The sequence below is a fragment of the Carica papaya genome, chromosome 8, assembly GCF_054855325.1.
Source record: "Carica papaya isolate Zhongbai chromosome 8, ASM5485532v1, whole genome shotgun sequence".
Lineage (NCBI taxonomy): Eukaryota > Viridiplantae > Streptophyta > Magnoliopsida > Brassicales > Caricaceae > Carica > Carica papaya.
This window is the reverse complement of record NC_142316.1, coordinates 27,077,327-27,098,533: the sequence shown is the minus strand read 5'-3', so window position 1 is coordinate 27,098,533 and position 21,207 is coordinate 27,077,327. Positions and strand designations below refer to the sequence as shown.

At 34.5% G+C, this 21,207-nt stretch overlaps 1 protein-coding gene and 1 long non-coding RNA gene across 3 annotated transcripts; both read right to left on the bottom strand.

Moving 5' to 3' along the window:
- Window positions 1-13,660: 13,660 nt before the first annotated feature.
- On the bottom strand, window positions 13,661-20,739 carry LOC148252758 (ABSCISIC ACID-INSENSITIVE 5-like protein 2). 2 transcript variants are annotated; one of them, XM_088209328.1, is made up of 4 exons: window positions 20,588-20,739; window positions 18,681-19,599; window positions 18,527-18,598; window positions 13,661-14,302 (listed from the first exon to the last, which is right to left on the bottom strand). In XM_088209328.1, the coding sequence occupies exons 2-4, from the start codon at window positions 19,485-19,487 to the stop codon at window positions 14,225-14,227; spliced, it is 957 nt and encodes a 318-aa protein (XP_088065454.1). In that variant the 5' UTR covers window positions 19,488-19,599; window positions 20,588-20,739; the 3' UTR covers window positions 13,661-14,224. The 2 variants fall into 2 exon arrangements, with proteins under 2 accessions (XP_088065454.1, XP_088065453.1); XM_088209327.1 differs by lacking the exon at window positions 13,661-14,302 and adding an exon at window positions 14,318-15,200.
- Window positions 16,058-18,520, bottom strand: LOC148252759 (uncharacterized). Its single transcript, XR_015813905.1, has 2 exons — window positions 16,800-18,520; window positions 16,058-16,700 (listed from the first exon to the last, which is right to left on the bottom strand). It is a non-coding gene; the product is annotated as an uncharacterized LOC148252759 (long non-coding RNA).
- Window positions 20,740-21,207: the final 468 nt, after the last annotated feature.

The following is a 21,207-nucleotide window of genomic DNA, read 5'->3' as shown; positions in this document are numbered from 1 at the left end:
TTTTTGTTAATTTCTTTGGGTTTTGGTTATAATATAAGATAGTGTGCTTATAGTAGGATGTAACTTTTTCCTCATTTTTGACCTCTACATAAATATATTCTTCTAAATGTTATTTTATTTATTTATTTTATTCAATTAAAGAGAATACTCATGGAACTATGAATGATATGAACTTTAATAGATGATTGTTATTTTTTTTTTCTAAAGTTAGTTTAATATTCCAATAATTTATCCATGTTTTATTTGATGAATTGTAAAAATTAAAAGTTTCTTGATGATTTTATTGGAGGTCCTCATCCTTTGCGAATGATAAGATTAATAGCTCCTAATTTGTCACAATGCAATAAGTCATGTAATTTTGAGTCATGATCTTATCAAGTAGTTATTGTTACTTATTGTTTCATCATTTCATTAAAATTTGAAGTTTCCTAATAATTTGTTGAAATTAATTGGTTATTTCTTTTGATTTAGTTGTCTATGGGTCGATGTTGGACAATTTATCTAATCAAGTCCTCTTTAAATTTGATATGATTAAGAGTTGTAATTAACAAGCTAAAAGAAATTATTATTCTTTGTTGCAATTGTTTGATTTACAATAAACGGTATTTTTGCATTTTCTTACCATGATGGTTACTATTTTTCATATGTCGTCGTGGTAATTAATCATCTGATTTTTTTTTCATTTGATGTTATACAATTAATTAATTGAGCATTTTTTACATGATAAGGATAAATAAATGATAGTATCTATATCTAACAGAAATTGAATTGATTTTTATGTAGGAAACTCAGTTTCATAATGTTTGTGTTTGTTTATATTTGTATCAATAGGCATTTAATTTTCTTGTTTCAATTTGTTGATAGGTTGGTTGATAATCGATAATGGCCACTTCCTCAAGCTTAATTGAACATCTAATACATCAAAAAGTAGATTTTGATTATGATGACCCAATCTTTCTTCGCCATTATGGACTAAAAGCACCACGATGGATTTCTTGAAGCTTAAAGAACCTTGCTTGGAGGCTTTATAGGTGCCCAAATTAAAAGGTACAGATTTGTTAAATGGTTTCGCTCTTTCTTTATCACAAATTTTTTAGTTGTTTGAATACAATAATGAAGATTTTGGAGAAATCTTCATTAGAACTTTAAATAATAAAGTATCTTATTTAGCATAATATCCTACTTAACATGGAGTCTTTATCAACACTCCCCCTCAAGTTGGTGTAAAGATATCACACATGCTCAACTTGTAAATTAGGTTCTAAAGAGATTTATTGCATAGTTCTTTTAGTAAAAATATTAGCCACCTAATCACTAGAAGATACATAATATAAGCATAGAGAACCACCAACCACTTTCTTTTTATGAAGAGTCGATCAATTTCAATGTGTTTTGTCCTGTTATGTTGAATTAGATTATGGTTAATGTTAATAGATGCTTTATTGTCACAAAACATGTAGCGCCCGGACCGGAAAAAAAAAAAAAAGCCACGTCGGCAGCCACGTCAGCAGGCCCGATCAGCAGTCCCGGCCAACCGAGACCTGCCACGTGGCGAAACCACGTCGTTCCAAAAAGGGCCACGTTGGCGATCCGCGTGGGCGCGATCAGACGGCCCAAATCGAGCGTGCGATCGGACGGCCCAGATTTAAACGCACGGACGGCCCAGATTTAATAAAAAACGGACGACCCAGATTAAAACAAAATGGACGGCTGAGATCAAAAGGCAAGGGGTTATAAATAGAACCCCCACACCAGACCACAAACCCTAGCCGCCTGCCACTCGCCGGAGAAGACGAACCAGAAGCCGGCCGCCGCCACCCGCCGCCGCACCGGAGGAACTTTCGACCGCCGATCGAGGTAAATTTCGTACCCCCGACTCATTTTTCCACGCTGATTCCTCCTATGGCCAAATCGAAGCCAAAATCCCTGCCAAACGGCCGGAATACACGGCCGAAGCCCATCAGCGCCGCCGCGCCCTTCTCGGTTTTTGCCTCCGATGAGGCCCTTCCCGGCCTCCGTTTGATGCAATTTTTATATCACCGTGATCACCATTCTTTTCTCTACAGGTTGACCAGAGCCGAATCACCAAAACACGAACCTCGCCGGAGAGCCGCCGCACCCGAGAGCGTCGCCGCCGGTAAGCTCCGTTTTTCCGTAATTTTTTGGCCCCCCGAGGGCCCTAGGGTTGTTTTCTCGCAGGGACCGATGCGAGTGTGGCTGAATTCGGCCGGAAACGGCCGAAAACAGCCAACCCGAGGCGAATCGCCGTCGCCGGAGCACGGCGGAGCCACAGTGCCGGAGTTGCGATTTGGGCCGAAAGTGGCCCTGGGCCTAATTTGGGTTTTTTTTGGAACACGTGCAGGTACCAGTAGTGCGTTTCAGTTCCCCGAGGAAAATTCAGGGAAAATTAGGGACAACCTGCAAGCGCACTGTGAAGCCGTATTCGGACCCCGAAACGAGTAAGGACCCCTCACCCTATTTCCTATCACGGTTTTAAAGTCCAATAAATGATAAAACGGTATTTCATGAATCAACGAATGTGTGAAATTGCTTAAGGTCGCTAATGGAGTCCGAGTCTAGTGTGTTTGTCAGTTAACTGTTATTTGGCATGTTTTACAGTTTTGAATACAGCATGAGGTTCGATGTTTTCATTTTATAGTTTCGTGTGCATATTTTACTGTTTTATTGATTATGGATTGAATGACCGGGATATTGGTGCTATATGTTGTCTGTTTGGCATAAATTATCGTTTTGCTTGTTTGTATGTGATTGATAATGCTGACTGAGGGAAAAGGAGAATGAAAGATTATGTGAATGGAAATTGTATAATGTGTTCAGCCCGACTAGATATCCTGGGAGATGGTGGACGGACCGGGTCCGTAGGGAACCCTACCGGAAATGTGGTCTCCTATACCGGACGGGGTATGGGGACGGCCCGTTTCACCCTCATACCGGACGGGGTATTGAGGTTTATGGTTTTGGCGCCCATACCGGACGGGGTATGGGGACGGCCCGTTTCACCTCATACCGGACGGGGTATTGAGGTTTATGATTTTGGCGCCCATACCGGACGGGGTATGGGGACGGCCCTGGAATCCAATGACGAATGTTAAAGGTTAACGGGTAGCGGGACCCCTATGGACCCCCACGGATACTAGTAGGCTGGTAAATAAGGAAAAGATATGTTGTATAATGATTGAATTACAAAAGGCGTGATAAGTGTTATGTTTTACAGTTTATATGATTCCATGATTATGATAATGTTATTGCTTTCGTATATTGTTTTATAAATTCCACCGAGGTAAGTGGATGGTAAAGGTTTTATTATTAATAAAAGGATTTGTCGTAAATCATGCTCCATTGGTCTTTTGTGTTTTCTACCCACCTTTACCTCCGTGACGGTGAGATATCGTGATGTCTTTACTGGGCTAGTGTAGCTCATTCCTTATTTAATCATTTCAGATCAAGAGGATATCGTTCTCGAGCCGGTTCCGCAGGAGGACGACGAAGGGGACGCCTAAGGACTCCATAGTCACATTCGTAGTTTTTACTTTCAAGTTTCCCCTTTAGGTAGTTTAATCTTTAATATTTTGTGAGCACGTTTTTGGTTTTAGTGTAAGGGATGTTAATCAATTTTGTCTTCGCTTCCGCATTTGATATTTATAATATAATTTCCATTATGAATTACCGGGGCTGCTACAAAACAGGGATAGTCTCTCATCTTTAAGCAATTTTAATTCCCTCATTAGCTTTTGCAACTATAGTAATTTATATACTCCTTGGGTCATTGCTTTATATAATGGCTCAGCACTGGAGCGAGCAACTACACTTGCTTCTTACTTTTTGATGTAACCAAATTGGCTCCTATAAGTGTGCAGTAATTTGTAGTTGATCTTCTATCATCTAGAGATCTAATCCAATTGACATCTGTAAATGTCTATATTTTAAAGTGACCATGCTTATAAAAGAGCAGGTATTTTTCTAGTACAAACTTCAGGTATCGTAATATGTGGAAGACAACATGTAAATGAGTCTCACAAAAATCATGCATATACTGGCTCACAAGACTAACTGTATATGTCATATTAGGTATGGTATATGAGAGATAAATGAGTCGTCCAACTAGTCTCTAGTATTTTTTCAAGTCAATTGATATACCACTATCTGCTTGTAGTTTTTACTTGCTCTCAATAGGTGATTCTAGTGGCTTACAACCTATCATACTAGTCTCTTTTAGTAAGTTTAGAATGTACCTTTTTGAGAAATGAAGATATCTTTATTGGGCATGACAACTTCAATTCCTAAAAAATATTACAATTTTTCTAGATCCTTTATTTCAAATTCTTAAGTAAGAAATTTTTTCCATCGAGTCATCTCCTTTGTATTATCTTCAGTTACCACAATATCATCTACATGAATAATGAGAATGGTGATTTTACCCTCATAATGTTTGATAAACAGGGTATGATCAACAATGCTTTGTTGATATCCAAAAGAGATCATGACTTTTCTAAGCTGTTCAAACTATGCTCTTGGAGACTACTTTGAACCATATAAGGCTTTTTTTAATATGCAAATTTTTTTCTCGCGTCCTCTCATTTTCAAATTCAGGTAGAATTTTCATATATACCTCTTCCTCTAAGTCTCCATAGAGGAATATATTTTATACATCAAACTATTGTAGATCCCAATCAAGGTTAGCTGCGCAAGACAAAAGTATTATAATTGTGTTCATCTTCACAACAGGTGCAAAAGTCTCATGATAGTCAATTCCATAGGTTTGAGTAAATCTTTTAGCCACCAATCTAACTTTTCACCTTTCGATCAATTTGTCTGCTTTATGTTTTACGGTGAATTTACATTTTTAACTAACTATATTCTTTTCCTGTGGAGGTGAAATAAGTTCCTATATTTCACTTTTTGTCAATATTCTCATTTCTTCAATCATGACTTTCTTCTACTTGGAATGTCCTAGAGCTTTTCTCCAATTCTATGGAATAGATAAAGAGAAAACAGATAAGACAAAAGCCCTATATGAGGGAAATAGAGAGTCATAAGAAATAAAATTAGATATAGGATACTTAGTGCAAGTTCTTGTTCCCTTTATAATAAAAATAGGTATATATAATAAATCACAAAAGAAAGATAACTCACAAGTATCTTTTAGAACTAGAGAGGATTATTGACTTGGAATAAACTACATGATGGTTTTTTATACTTATCTCTCCTTGAATAGATTTTTAAGTCTGGTTTATCCCGACTTCTAATATTTTCTTCTTGAGTAAGACTTTTTGCAATAAAACTCTCCCCTTGAATATAACTCTCAATTGTTACCCAATTGGGTATCACTTATTCCTTCACTCTCCCATTGAAGAGATATTAGGTTTGAATTGAAGTAAAACTCAATTTTCTTAAAGATAACATCCATAGTAAAAAAGAATTTTCTAGGCGGTAGATGATAACACTTATAATATTTTTTGGTATAAGAATATCCAACAAATATATACTTGAGAGCTCTAGGTTCTAACTTACCTATATTTCTAATATGAACAAAGCACAGACATCCAAACATTTTTAGGAGAACAATGTAGGAATTTTTTTTTTGCAAAACCTCTATAGGATTTTTAAAATCTAGGACTCATAAAGGTATTATATTAATAAGATAAACAGTTGAGAGAACTGTATCTTCATAGTAACTTTTCAATAGATTCATGGTGAACATTAGTGACCAAGCTACTTCCAGTATGTGTTTGTTTTTTCTTTCAGTAACTTCATTTTATTCATTAGTGTAGGCACAATTTATTTGATCAATTATCCCATTTAACTCTAAGTTAGCACAAAACCCACTATTCATATATTTTATACCATTGTCAGTTCTCATAATCTTAACTTTAGTATCAAACTATATGCATATCATTTTATGAAATGATTGAAAATATAAAAATATATTACTTTCTACTTTTAACAGATAAATCCATGTTAATCTAGTACAACAGTCAATAAAAGTAACAAATCATCTATGATCAAATAGAGAGGTATTCTGAATAGGTCCTCATACATTAGAGTGAATAGTCATAAAATGATCAATACTTCTATTATTACTTAAATGATAAGAGTTCCTTTTATATTTAATAAGTTCGCATGCATCACAAAATAAAGAATCTATAGAAGTTCTTTTAAATAAATTAGGATATAATTTTTCTAAAAATAAAAAAAGAAAGGATGTCCCAATCGTCGGTGTCGTTGTAGTATTTTCATATTGACTTTATTATTCCCAATGGTGGCTTAATTCCCAATTAAATTATAGTTTCTATTCAAGACATATAAGTTATTTTCTACTCTACCAGTACCAATCATATTCCCGGTTTGAAGATCATGAAAGATGTAATAATAAAAAAAAATTCAATTTTATAGTTGAGATCTCTAGTGATGGCACTAATAGATAAAAGATTGTAAAAACTAAGCACATGCAAAACTAAAGACAATGTAATGATAGGAGTACAATTAATAGAACCTATTCTAGACATAGTGGCGTATGACTTATTTGCTATACGAATATTTTCTTCTTTAATACAAGAAGAATAAGTTAAAAATTCTTTAGAAAAGCATGTCATGTGTCTGTTAGCTCTAGAGTTTAAAATCTAAATATCAAGAGTGAAAATATGATAGAGATGAATAATACATGATTTTACCATATTTGATATGTCAATAATTGATGAAGAGTTAAGTTGACTCATAAGACACTTGAGTCTTGAATTTCTTCTGTAAGCTCCAATGGATGGTAAGCCAGGCGTTTCCTTAGTTTCAACAAAATTTGCTTAAGCTTTCGTGGTTCCACTTTTTTTTTTGCCCCGACCTCTAATTAGTCTTACATGCAATTTTCAATAAGTTTTCTTAATGTGTTTTCGCTTGCCATAATAGTCACACTTCCGTATATCTCTAAATTGATCAGATTGAGCAACTAATCTAGTCTTTTTGACTAGTGTAATGTGAAGTATGACATTTCTTCTACTCTCTTCTTGCTAAACAAAATCATAAATTTGTTCTAATGAAGGAAAATGATCATTACTAAGCACCTGGACTCGTATTTGATCATATTTGGTATTCAAACCAGCTAAGAAATCATAAATTTACTCTTTTCTATCAATTTCTGAAATTTGATTACATCTGCAGGACAGTTTGGTTAAAAATCTTGATAGTAATCTAACTCATGTCATAATCTATTCAATTAGGAAAAATATTGAGAAATAGTTATCTCTTCTTACTTTATGCCATGAACTTTATTGCGGAGTTCATAAATCTAAGCGTAATTACTTATTTGTGAATATGTAAGAGATGCTGCATTTCATATCTTTTCGGCAATGTTAAACAACGGATATGTTATAACAATATAAGATTATATGGAATTAATAAGTCGTGACATTACCGAGGAGCTCTTAAAGTCTCATCTATTATATTCTAAACTGCCAACATCTCTTCACCTCACCAGTAATGGAACCCTGCAATCCTCTAGATGTAATGAACAATAAACAAGATCTCAACCAAGTAAAATAATTAGTTCGATCAAGTTTTACGGGACTGATTTGTAATTAAGAGTTATCAAAACTAGTAACATTCACTTTTTTTTTTCTTATGTCATCTTAGAATGCTAAAAATAAGAAGAAAAATATCCAGTGATGAAAATTGGACCTCATAATCTGCACTAATAAGCTAAAAAAAGGCCAAAAAACCCAAAATATGACGAAAAAAATCATAATCAAATCTGGCTCGACTCGACTTGGACATGAAAAAATGAACTAGCATGGCGGAGGGGCTTTGTCCGACCAATACAGTGCGACTCAATGCACGACCGGAGCAGCGTGGTGTGCAGGAGGAGCAGTCGACCCGTCTTCATATGCGAATCGGCTGGACCAGAGCAGCGAAGGACGGTAAATCTTTTAAATGCACACAACTATGTGAAAAAAATGTCGGATAATCAAGATCAAGCAGATTTTATGTGAAAAGGAACCAGATTTGTCTCGATCAGAATTTTCTGACAGTATTCCAAAATTTTTCAAACCGAATGGAATGAAGTCGACAGCGCGTGTGGCTCACGTGCCTTTGCTGTCAGCGGCGCGTGTGGCTCACGCACACAAAAACCATGGTTGTGCTGGCAAGGCTGAGCAACGACTCTATTTAGGTGATCCTGGGTTTGGTTTTTTTAGTAATTGAGTACCAAATTAGCTTATTTTGCTATTTTAGGGTTTTGAAGAAAAAAAAAAACTTTAAAACTAACCCTAAAATAGCCTTACTTTGACTATGATACCATGAAAATTTTGGAAAAAATAAACTTCTAAATTTTATTTCTTATGATTTGTGTTTACACTTATGAGATATATATAAAATACATTATCGTTATTCTAGTATGATTCTAATTATATGATATAACTCTACTATTAGAACTTTAAATAATAAAATATCCTATTTAGCATAATATCTTACTTAACATAGAGTCCTTATCAACAAATAGTATAATACGAAGCATGACAACAACTTCTTTCGTTGGCATGATGATGAGATAAACATAAAATATTACAAAATTTTACCTATCTCTTTAAAGAAAGATGTTGATACACAAGTTCGATTATGATAATAAATTGGTAAGTACTTATGTTGACATTAGAGAGATTAAAGCGAACTACATCAAATATTTCTTTTAATATTTAGGCTCTAACAATACCAGCCTCTAAGCTTTGAAGTATTCTATAAATATTTCTTTTGATAAAACAACACCTAATGTGTAAATAGTTTTTCTACATAATTTCATTCTTCTATGCAAGAAAAAATGGAGATTCACTTTAGAAAAAGTGGGATTCCACATCATTTTGTCTGAAATTGTTTAAATTATTACTTAAAATAGAAATTCACAAACATGTACAAATTTTTAAACTAAAAATTACACAAAACGATAAAAAGATAATGAACTTTTTTTGTCAAGTATAAAAGGGACCACTAAATCAAATTATCGAGCTTGTGATTCCAGCAGCTCAGGTTTTTTTTTTCTTTAAAATCTATCTTCTACATTGTGGTTTTATCTTTATGTTGGATACAAATAGAACACTTTCGATAATTCATCGAAATTATAACTGGGATAAATTAATTAAGCCTAAAGTAACTGGCAAGAGCTTATTTTCAACTGACATGTATAAGTTACATAATATAATATTGCATATATGTATACAACAGTTGCATATGTATAAAGAATATTTCACTCTCTCTCTCAAACATACAAAAAAAATGCCTAAATTCTTTCACGTCTAAATATCAACAAGTGGATGACAAAGGGATGATGGTGGAGGAAGGGTTTTAAATCAAGGTATTTTTTTAAGGCACATATGGAGGGAGTGGATTATTAATGATGATGTTGGAGGAAAGATTTCAAATGAAAGTGTTCTCTAGAGCATAGACAGTGGAGGTTGTGGATTATCAAGAACGATGAAGATGAAAGGTTTTAAATGAAATCGTTTATAGGGTTTTGAAAAAAGGTGGATGAATAAGAGATAGTGGTGGAGGAAGGGTTTCCAATGAAGAAGTTCTCTAGGGCATAAATGGTGGAGGAAACGGATGATTAGGGACAATGGTGAAGGAAAGATTTCGAAGAAATATGTTCTCTAAGGCACAAACAAAAAGGGGTAGATTATCACAAATGATGATGGAGGGAGGGTTTTGAATGAAGATGTTATCTAGGATTTTGAAGGAAGGCGAATGATCGAGGATGATGGATGATCAGGAGATAATGGTAGATGAAGGGTTCTAAAAGAAGGTGGCACAGATAGAGAGAGAGAGAGAGAGAGGATTATCGGAGATGATTATGGAGGAAGATTTTTAAAGAAATGTGTTCTCTATCGCATAAACAGTCTATAGAATAAATTATCAGGGTTGATGGTGGAAGAAGGGTTTTGAAGAAAAGTGTTTTCTAGGTTGATGATTGAGGATGATGGTGGAAAAAGGATTTTCAAGGAAGATATCTTTGAGGCACAGATAGAGGGAGCAAATTATCAAGGACAATGGTGGATGAAGGGTTTCAAAGGAAGGTGTTACCTAAGGCTTTAAAGGAATATGGATAATCTATGATGACGGACAATTAAGGAACAATAATGGAGGGAGGGTTTTAAAGGAAGTTCTTCGAATGGGCATAGATAAAAAGAGTAGACTATCAAGGAGAAGGAAAATGGGAAAAATGGTTTTAGGCCCAGATCATCTCCATTTTATACAAGTCCACGTGGACACGTGTTAGTGATATGGTATTTGCATGGTATCTACATGCACACATCAATGAACACACATGGTTAATACTAATGACATTAATGGATAATAACAATTCAAAGATAATTTGAACATTTTGAAAAGTTAAGAGCTAAATGCAAACAAAAATCATGTTGCAATTTGAACATTTTTAAGAAGTTAAAGGTGAAATCAAACACTTTGACTAAATTATAAATATTTATGAAGAAAATGTCTATGACCTTACATTAATAATTCATTTTTAGAATAAATACTCCATACATGCTAGTAGCTTTCCAAAATATTTAGATCGGCCTTACAATAATTCTACGTTGAAACAAAGTTTGTACTTTTAAAACTTTTTTAAATAAATGCTTATGACTAACAGTTCTAACGATGTTAGGTGGATGTCTATGCAGATAACGATGTTATCACGTATATATTCGAATTTAAAATGGCTATTAGACTAATTATATATTTTAAATGAGAAAATAACTTGAAAGTTCATCTACAATTTGCACTTGTTAATTAAGTTATTGTATTAATTTTATACATATCTTGGTCTGTACTTCTAAATTTTTTCTAAATAAGTCATTATGACAAATACTTATTTGGAGCCTATTAAAATTGGTCATATGTGGCTATTAATATGGTTATTTTGTATATCTTTATTGGTTTCCTTTTTTCAATTTGAAAATTAGAGAAAGAAACTTTTTTCTTCATTCTTTATGGGTAAAAATAGAAGGTTTAGAAGAGAAAAGATGATAAATGAGAGTTAAGATTGATATAAAAATAAAAAGATTGAAATAACTAAATCTAGTATTAAAGTTTGAATAGTTGTAATATCTCCATTTCAACTTGGAATAAAGTATAAAAGTTAAAAGAAAGTTTAAGGTTTGAGGAGGAGAAAATTAGAGAAAGTTTTGATAGGAAGAAAAAAAAGAATTAAATGTTTATTTTTTCATAAATATTGATTTATTTTTCTCCAATAAAAAAATACAGTTTCTAAAAATAAATTGTATATTACATACCATATGGTGGCTTTGTATATAATTTTAATGAGCTTTAAATAACCTTTTGTTACAAGGGCTTATTCGAACAAAATCTAAAAAGATATAAGCAATATATAAAGACAAAATTATTACAAAAACTTACATAAAAATTGTAAGTCACTTTACTTTTCAGAATATATAGTTTGATGACTATTTTAAATTATGGTGTTTACGTGGATACCTATCTAATAGTGTTAGACAAACCACTTATCATAAAAATTTATTAAAAAAAGTTTCAAAAATGCAAGTTTACTTTGAGCATAAAATTACTATGATGATCAAAGTGAACATTTGAAATAGTACAAATTTTTTTGGAATATTTGTTCCATTCATTTTTTATTTAGTTATAATTAGAACTCAAAAAAAAAAATGTTCACGACCTTATTTTAGTATATTTGAATTTTAAATTGGGTATGCATATTAATGCTTATCATGCCATTACTTTAAGTGAGTTAGTGATGTAGAATTTTTTTTAATCTCCGCATATTTATATGGTGATATTCAAATTTTGGCATATCTTTTATGTTATCTAAAAAGAAAACCAACCAACAAAGTTCTCCTCTTTGTCTCGCACTTAATGAAGTAGATGTGATGCGCTGATGAAACTTATATGTTTGATTGAATAAACTCATTTTTGTGTTCAATTCGTTCGACGTATATGTTGCCTATTGTATGTGTATCATGTTGCGTATCATATATCTGCTACTTATTGTAATGTGTGAGTGATGATTCGTTGTGCATGTTGGCAAATCTCATGCTTTGTGCATCAAATTGTTGACCCATACTCCAATTTATTGTGTTCCCCTATTACACTGAGTACTATAAGGACAACGCAGAATGTCATGCTATGTATTATAATGTACCTATTCGAATGGAATGATCTAATAGTGTCGTTGCATCCCACACCACACTCCTCTTGAATCACATTGTGGACTACCTCGGACATTATGCTATCATAGAACTGTCTTGACTCATTAATGCCTTAGTTATTCTCTTGGATGCAAAAAATTGTAGTACGAAATCATCTTTAAAGATCTCAGTCAAAGCAGGCATATGCAAAATGTGAATACCCCCTAAAGCCATAAGCATAACACTTGGTAGAGACCCAATCTTGAGTGAAAAAAATACCACGGCTTATATCTTTTTCAGCAAACTCATCACGTGTAAATCAACAAAGCCCAAAATTATGTCTTTCTCCTTCAAGTTTACCTGAGCCCTTCCTCATTAGAACCTCGCCCTTAACTTTAAGGCTATGTCATTCTAAGATGCTCTTAAATGAAAAAATTTTATTTTATCAACATCCATAAATGAAAAATCATAAATCGAATAGCCGAATCAGAAATATTTAGTTTATCATATAGTTTTATATCGACTAAGTTCACAAGTTAGAGATAAGCGAACTCAAACCACTGACATCCGCCACAAGATAAACTACTGCCTATCAGGCCCCCAACTGATTCTACCATAGAGGCCAATGATAGACAATAACTTTTTTTCGAACGCAGGTTACAACTTTTATCATACTGTGCTCTCTATAGATCAACTCTTCTCAAAATCTCAAAAGATGTTGAGTTAGAATCTCATTCTAACTAAGGATTCTTGTGGTTCCGAAGGATCCAGCTACAAGAGACCAGGAATAGAGAGTTGTTCTCCCTTTTTTCGACCCCATTCTTTCGATTGTTGGTTTTAAGAATGAGTGATTGTCCTTTTTCGATCCTTATTGCCCAACCTGAGAGCGAACAACTAATGCATTCCACTTATTGAGGAGGATTTTATGGTCGGTCCATGACCCCTAAATACCAAAGGCGTCCTTGGAGTGATCTCGTAGTTCCTACGGAATGGAGACAATGGGGGAATAGGCTTCACTTCAATCGTGTCTAATTTGTCATGCATGTTTGAATCACGATCGCAACCCTCTTGGCCTCTCTCGAACTATTGATTTGAATTGGTTAGTACAAGTCCATCATCATGTAAGTATAAACTAATTCAAATGATAACACACTGCAAAGTCATCATATTGGTGACACATCATTCAAAAAAAATTATTTTTGTTCAGCCATTCTTGTTTATCCTTTAACTTGATATTGTTGGCCTTAAATGTTTTCTCTGGTTTCTTTTTTCCTCTCTAAGGAACTGCAACTCACAAGCCCATAGAGAACTTATTCAGAACATTTTTTGTTCAGTAAATGGATAGAAACAAACAATTTATCAGTTCACCTTCATATGTATCCACCAATCACCATCAATTCAGCCACTACAATGAAGAACACTGGAAATTTAATTCATCAAGTACCAACATGACAACAGAAATCACTAAATGATATAATGTTCTGCGCAAAGATAAATTAGTACCAAAAAAATGTTGCTACTATTTCTTATTTGAAAAAGAAACTCTATCTTTTTTAGAGAAATTCAAAATTACACCTGAAAGTCACAGTTGCCACCTTTGAAAATATGATTAGTAGGGAGTTCATACTTTTACAATGTTAATTATTGGGAAACAAGACAACCGATAATAATCGGTATGGAGAAACTCCATAATTTACTTCTAGAGAACTGCAAGCTTAGGGAAGAAGATATGATGGTGGCAGCTAAAAAGAAACCATATATACTGATCAGATTCAGGAGAAAGAAAATACACATTTCTGGACAAATCTTAGAGACTCAACGGTGAGAAGGGTAGGTAATGGTGCTAAGAGAACATCTAATGAAACTGATTTCTGCAGAATTAGATACAAGAAAACCTGTCATATGAGAAGTAAACCACCAGCCACCAGCAGCAGCAGGAGCAGAAATCTGCTTCTGCAAGATCCAGATATGATTGCTTGCTAAACTTTCACCATAAAAGAAAACTAGAAAGAAGTATCCAGAAATGTGTCATATCTACAGAAAAACAAAAGAAGCAGGTCTTAAAATGGGGCTGATGTCGTCCTACGCAGCTGATACTTCGGTTCAGGTGGTGCATTTGGCAATATCTTCTCCAGCTCCTGCAAATTCACCAAAAACATTTAAAGATACAAAGGATGGATATACATGCATGCATTGCTGATCAAGTACATACAATACCCAACATACAAAATTAAATAACATCTAAATTTCTGTTTTAAAGTTCAGATATGCTCCATCCTCATCATATACCTCCTGTAAGCATGTCTCAATGCCATATAAAAATATCATCTAAGTTCACACGCAACTAATATAATTTTGTACTCAACACCACCCAAGCATTCAGCGAATTAGTTTTATCTGCTGCTTGAACAAGTATCCTGCAATGTGATTCTTGGAGGATATAAAATATAGGACAGTAAGGCAACACATAATGATGACATTTAGGTTCCTTTGAAAAAATACAAACAAGAAGAAATAGAGAAGGACTGCAGAGGGGGTTTGTAATGGAAACAAATGCAAACACAGATATATACATGTGGGTGCACTAGCTGGCATTCTTCACATGTCTGTATCACATGAATAACCAAAATCAGTTATTTTATATTAAACCACCTCTTTTTCCTCTCTTTAAGTCACTAGCTAGACAACAGCTATCTCAACTATTTGTTTGATGTTCACTCACTCGTTTTATTTTGGTTTTCCTTCCTCACTTAAAAGATGACCTTTAGAGGATGTCTAATCCTCTGCTCTTGAGATTAGTTTTTTTCTCCTCTATTATAATATTTCTTTCCCGATAAAAAAAAAATCTAATTGTTTGATATTTACTCATTCAATTTTACTTGTTTGTTTGTCTTTGGTTTAGACAAAGGTAAGCCAATCACCTTATCCAACTGAATATTTTTGTCTCTCTAATAACGTGGTTGATTTAGAGAACTGTATCCAACTGTTTACGCTACAATATATCACCCCTTCAGACAGACCTCCAAATGATAAATCCTAAATCAGATAGTTTAGAGAATGTCAAGAATATGTCATTTCAAACATAGCCTTAAAATAAAATTATTTTAACTTTTAAAAATATTTTAATTTACAGCATCGATAGCAATAGATCACAGTATAAATAAATATCTTAGCATATTTATGGGCCAAAACACAATAGTAGTATAATGTAGTGTACTCAGAAAAAGAAACATTAACTAAAAAATCAAACACATAGCTTACTTGTAAAACAAAAAGGAAAAAGTGACTCACTTATTTACAAGTATCAAAACTACTTGGGAAGGGGTTGGAGGTGATAGAAAAAGCTAGATTCAGCTCTTCTGTACTAAAACATATTATAAGTACTATCAAATATTTTCTTGGAAAAGATAAATTCTTTCACACTACACCTACAAATCCAGAAGACAAATTTAGATTGTGACTTTTTCTTTTACTCAAGTCATAATGTTATGATGCAGGTCGAACTCAACCAAAGACAGCAATATGGAAGACATGAACTAGGACTAACAGTGCAAAGGTTGGGAAATTATACATAAGCCTCAACTGAGATAGCAAAAGACTATCACACCCTTTAAACCTACTTGAAGGACAAATGGGCAAGAAAAAGTTAATTTTGGAGAAATTTCAGTGGCACCATAAATTCTGCAGGTTTCTCCACAAACTAGAATTTATAGACTTGTATGGAAATCCAACAGAGAATCATATGACTTAGAAATGGACTAGAGATTAGTTCTAGGACTGGATCTATTCAATATGGAGACAGATGTTTTTTTAGAGAAGTTGGGAGAGATATCATAAAGATCAGATCTATCAAACAGCTCACAGCATGAAGCTACAAGTATGTAGTTTCTCAATTGCCATCAATTGGAATTTTTTTTTCAATAGAAAAAGAAATATTATTAATAATGAGAAGGGAGCATTACAAATACAGTGGATAAGATATCCTGCTGAGATAACACTAGTAAAAAAATAAAATGAAATAAGTAAAATTGAAAAAGACAAAATAGAACCACACATGACCATGTGATTATTGCTTCCCAGTTTCAGTGGAGAACAGTAAGAGAGATATCAAAGAATTGCCCATGTGCCTTGGCCCCTAGGGAAGCCAAAACAATCATTTTCTCCCATAATATAGCACCGGGAAGGATTGAGTGTCAATTATTCAGTGATTTCCTTCCAACCAAATTGTCCAGATCTGCGAACAACACTCCTTGTCCAAAGCATTGTGCTTTCTTCTTTATCCCTATGCCTCCAATACTGGAATTTATAAGGCATTCCAGGGAAGGAGGTTATCCAAGGTGGGTTAGATGTGTCCATAACCTTTTCCATAGCTTCCATGCCACCTGAAAGTGAAGGAATAGATAGTTGTGTGTACTCCCCTCTTCTACAGCACGTCATGCAAATGCATGGAGACAACACTCAATTAGGCCTACAAACTTGCAACTGGCTATTGGTGTTTAACTGATTTAGAATAGCGGTCCACACAAACACCTTCACCTTAAAAGGAACCTTGAGTTGTCAAGATGCCTTGGTCAAGGGACTATGGTAATAGTCAGGGTGCTTGGTAATATTATAGAAAAAGATAATTTTATGTACCTGATGATCTAGAGCCCATACCCTGCAAGCTGGCTGTTCAGATGGCTGAAAAGATTCTAACAGGCTCATCAGGATAAGAAGCTCTTCAGGTCACTGTCATTTAAGTAGCAGAAAAAATGGAAATTCCAATTTATATTACTGTTGGTAAGGCAGAAAAAATGGTCAGTTGGAGCTTTGTGGCATGAGGAGATGCAAAATAAGTGTGGAAATTGGGTATACACGGGGCAGTCGCCCCTCCAATGATCCTCCCATGATAGGATCTTGGAGTTTCTCTCACATCATATCTGGTAAGATGCATGTAGAGGTGTAACAAATTGGAGATAACCTCCATGGGCTTTTGTGTGCTGGGTGGATTTGCTCAACACTGCATCCCATCCATTCCAATTTCGAATGACTTGCGAATACTTCTGATCACTTTATGCCACAGGGAGTTTATTTCCTACAAAAAACATCATAGACACTAAACCAATAATAAAAAATTTCGAGACTTTAGGTCCCAGCGCCCAAACCCTCACAAATTTTAGACTTTTAGCGCAACTCTAGACCCAATAAATGATCTCTTTTTTCTTCTCCGTTACGTGCCATAGAAATTCCTTATCACTCCCTCTGATCTCTCGATCATCTCTGTTGGTATTTAAACAAAGACATGTGATAAAAGGGATACTAGACAAATAAGCTTGAATTAGTGTTACCTAACCCTCCATTGAAAATGGACCCCTTGTCCAGCTCTCTAACCTCCTGGACAGTTTACTTCTACTCCATCATAAAACAATTTACACCTAAGGTTGCCACTCAAGGAGATGCCTAAGTAGGTGATGGGCCATGCTAATTTCGCAAATCCTATTACCTTAGCTAGATTGCTATTATATTGTCACGTTTACTACTAATCCACTTTTGATCATGTTAATACGGAGCCCTGAAGCCATTTATTGAAAATTAATCACTCCAATTACAAAAGTATGTGGTTTTCCCCATGTGATGGCTTCAATGACCCATCCTACTTCCTTTCTCTTGTTTCCTTTGGACAAGATATTCCTGAAAAAGTATTTTAAAAAAAAAAGATATTCCTGAAAAAGAAAAAATAAAGGGGATACTAAATTTTATGACACAGGAAGTAAAGACCATAAAAATTGCATAACCAGTTATGAAAACAGAAACGCAAGAGGGATGAACGAATGCTACTTTTTACTAGCAGTTACAAACAGGCAAAAGCTGGAGTAGGGCCAGCCAAAACAGGACAAGTTGGTTTCTAACACTAGAAATTACATCCACAATAATCCTAAACAAGGTGAATCTTTGCCTTCTGGTGAAACTCTAATTATCCTAAGCTATTATAGGGGTTTGAATCATCCAACAAGTCTGGACTACAAGAAAAAGAAAAAATTCGCCTTCTGCCTCTCTGTATTGCTAATGGTTATGTGTGTCAGTCTTTGCAAAATAAATGCACAGGAATACATTTCATGTTATGAACAGATATGGCATCATTCCTAGTTAATTCGTTCTTTAAAATTCAAACTTGACACCTTCAGCTTCTCAATTTCAAGAAAATAATACATATATAATAAAATAACTTTAAATGAAAAATTGGAAATATCTGCATTTTTCTCTTTCTCAGATAAGGAAGACCAAATAAATTGAAATCTAGATTAATAAGTTCAATACGAGAAAGATTATTTGGTATATTCTATGAAATCAGCTTAGAGAATAGCAATATAAAAAGACAAAACCTTGCGTTTCCTCAGCCTTTCATTCTCCTCTTCAAGACGAGAAACTTTGTTCTCTAGTTCATTTGTGTAAGCCTGCATGTCATATTCTTTTAGGTCAGAGGAGGACCGAAAAGAATGGAATTTTGTTGATAGATAAATATATTTAGACGCCCACCTGCTTCCTTGCTCTTGAACGGGCGGCAGATTCCCGGTTCTTTATCATCCTTTTCTGCCTCCTCTCAACAGTCTTCTCGAGAATTTCCTCCGGGGTGCCTCTTTTCCTGCCAGGAGTATGTGTGTCTGATAATGTTCCCAATGAAGGTGATGCAAGTGCCACCTGGTTCTCTGGATAAGAGACATCCATTATTCCACCACCCCCCATATGCAAGGGCTGAGGTATAGGTTGGCCTGGCATATAAACTCCGACCAGACTTTGTTGTGGATGCTGATATTGTGGATGTGGATATTGCATCCACTGACCTTGTTGTGGAAACTGAGGTGCCACATTTGCATCAACGCCACCATTCAGACTTTTTTTATCCAAAGATGCCTCGGCCACCACTCCAGCCCTTACCAAGAAGTCCTCCAAAGTCATCTGTCCAAAGGTAGGCTGTCTTTCCCGAGACTTTTTTTCTCCATTACCTTTATTTCGTTGAATATCTCTCCAGACTTCATCAACTGTCTTTTTACTTAGAGCAGTAGTTAAGGACAGGCTTGCCTGTCGTTGCAGGGCAGTTTGACCGACCAATCCTGTGCCCTCGGATTCAATACCCAAAGAATGGTTGGCCTCAGCAGTCCACACATTCTTCAGAAGCTCATCAAGGTTCATGCTGCTTAGAGGCTTACCCAAATCACCCAACTGATTTTCGACCTCATCAAGTGTCAAACTATACATTGAGCCTTGCCTAGCCAATGGCTGGAATTCAGACTGCTTACCGTTACTATTACCATCACCCTGAGATCCCATCATCTGAGTTACCATTCAGCAGCCTTCACCCACAACATCCATTTCAAATCTCAACCAAAAACGTTTCAGATATAAATCCTATATATTCTCAAGCTACTAGTCCTTAACAAGCCATAAAAAACAGGACCTGAAAAGACCAATTACAAATTCAGACAGATAAATATTTGAAAATCCATCTTTATACAAATGGTCTAAAAATGCTCACTCAGATCACGGGGAAAATAAAAATGAAAGGTCGGAACATAAATAAGGCAAGATTATAAAGTTACTATTCATGCAGAGAACAGAACAGCAAAGAACATTAATCAAATTCTCTTAAAACACGAAAACATCAGGAAGCCAGGTAGCAGCAGTTAAAAATTATATAAATGCATTAATAAGATGGTAAACGGTCACCAACTTCTTAGCTTGAATCGTCAACAGAAACCAAAATCCTTTTGCGACAGAGAAAAAAAAAAAAAAAAAAAGAGAAAGTGAGCGTAAAAAAATTCATCAAAATCGGAGTGTAAACTTAACCCAAGGACCATAAACCTAGGGAAGAGAAACCCAACAGGGTAAAAGATCCAAAATTTTACCAAAAGCCAAAATGTTACTCAAATCAAACCCAGAAAAAATTCTCACTTTCCAATCCAGGTCGAGTGAAAGTAAATTAGACAAGATAAAATATTCGACAAGAAAAATGCGATTCAATGGCAAAAGAGTTGCAATCTCTTGCATGCAAAGTGAAAAACCAAAGTTATGGCCGCCATTGAACAAAAACTTTCAAAACCGGTACCCAAATTCAGAACAGTTTCCGTTCCATAGCCCAATCACAGCATCAACGGAACACAGAGAAAAAGAAAAGTATGCATGAAACAAGGAATAACTGATTCTGAAGAAAACTCCGACTGCTAAAGCAATAGTAAACAGAAACAGCAGTGCCCTAGAAGATCAGAGTCCCCTAATTTTTAACAAAGCCACAGAGAGAGAGAGAGAGAGGGAGAAAGAGAAGCTTTCCCAAATGATAACGAAAAGAAATGATATAGAAGATGAAAAAGAAAACAAAAGAGAAGAAATCAGATGAAGGAAAAAGAGAATGAGGAAACAGATGTAGGAGAAATAGAAAGATGACTTACTTTGATCTAGAACTGGAAATGAAAAGGTTCAGTGATTTGAATTTTTGCAAGTGATTATCAATGAGAGAGTTTTCTTTTCATCTGGAGAGAGAGGACAAGCGCAGCCGAGAGAGAGAAACAAGAGCAACTCCCAAAACCAAAAGCCTGAATATTTTAATATTTATTATGTAAAACCAATAAAAAGTGTTTTGTATTTTTTAAAGAAAGACAAAATATATTTTTGTTATATTTATTACAAGTAAAAGTAATTTCCTTTTTTAAATTTAATAATATTATTTTTCATATTTATATTATTATTTTTTATACTTAATTAGCATTAATTATATATTACTTAAGCATAGAACATTGCTTATTATTAGTAAAACATATCCACTATTGTATTTTGTGCTATTACTTATACCATTTTTCACAAAAATATATTTTTCTTTAATTTAAAACAATTAACAATTTTTACATGACGTCATAAATTTTACAGGCAAAACATAATATATTTTTTAAAAAATATAATAATGGTGAAATATTATATGGTGAGGGTGTCCTCATGCGGTAATCATGAAGACTCCAGCTGATTTGGTCTTACTCTTCCAAATGGCACTTCGAGGATTACTTCAACAGGTTCG

Coding starts and splice junctions, on each gene's coding strand:
- LOC148252758 (XM_088209327.1), bottom strand. CDS start 19,487: ATGGTAACTCAGATGATGGGATCTCAGGGTGATGGTAATAGTAACGGT. Junction 18,599..18,680: donor GTTCAAGAGCAAGGAAGCAG/GTGGGCGTCTAA, acceptor TATGACATGCAG/GCTTACACAAATGAACTAGA. Junction 15,201..18,526: donor AAAGGCTGAGGAAACGCAAG/GTTTTGTCTTTT, acceptor TATCTGATTTAG/GATTTATCATTTGGAGGTCT.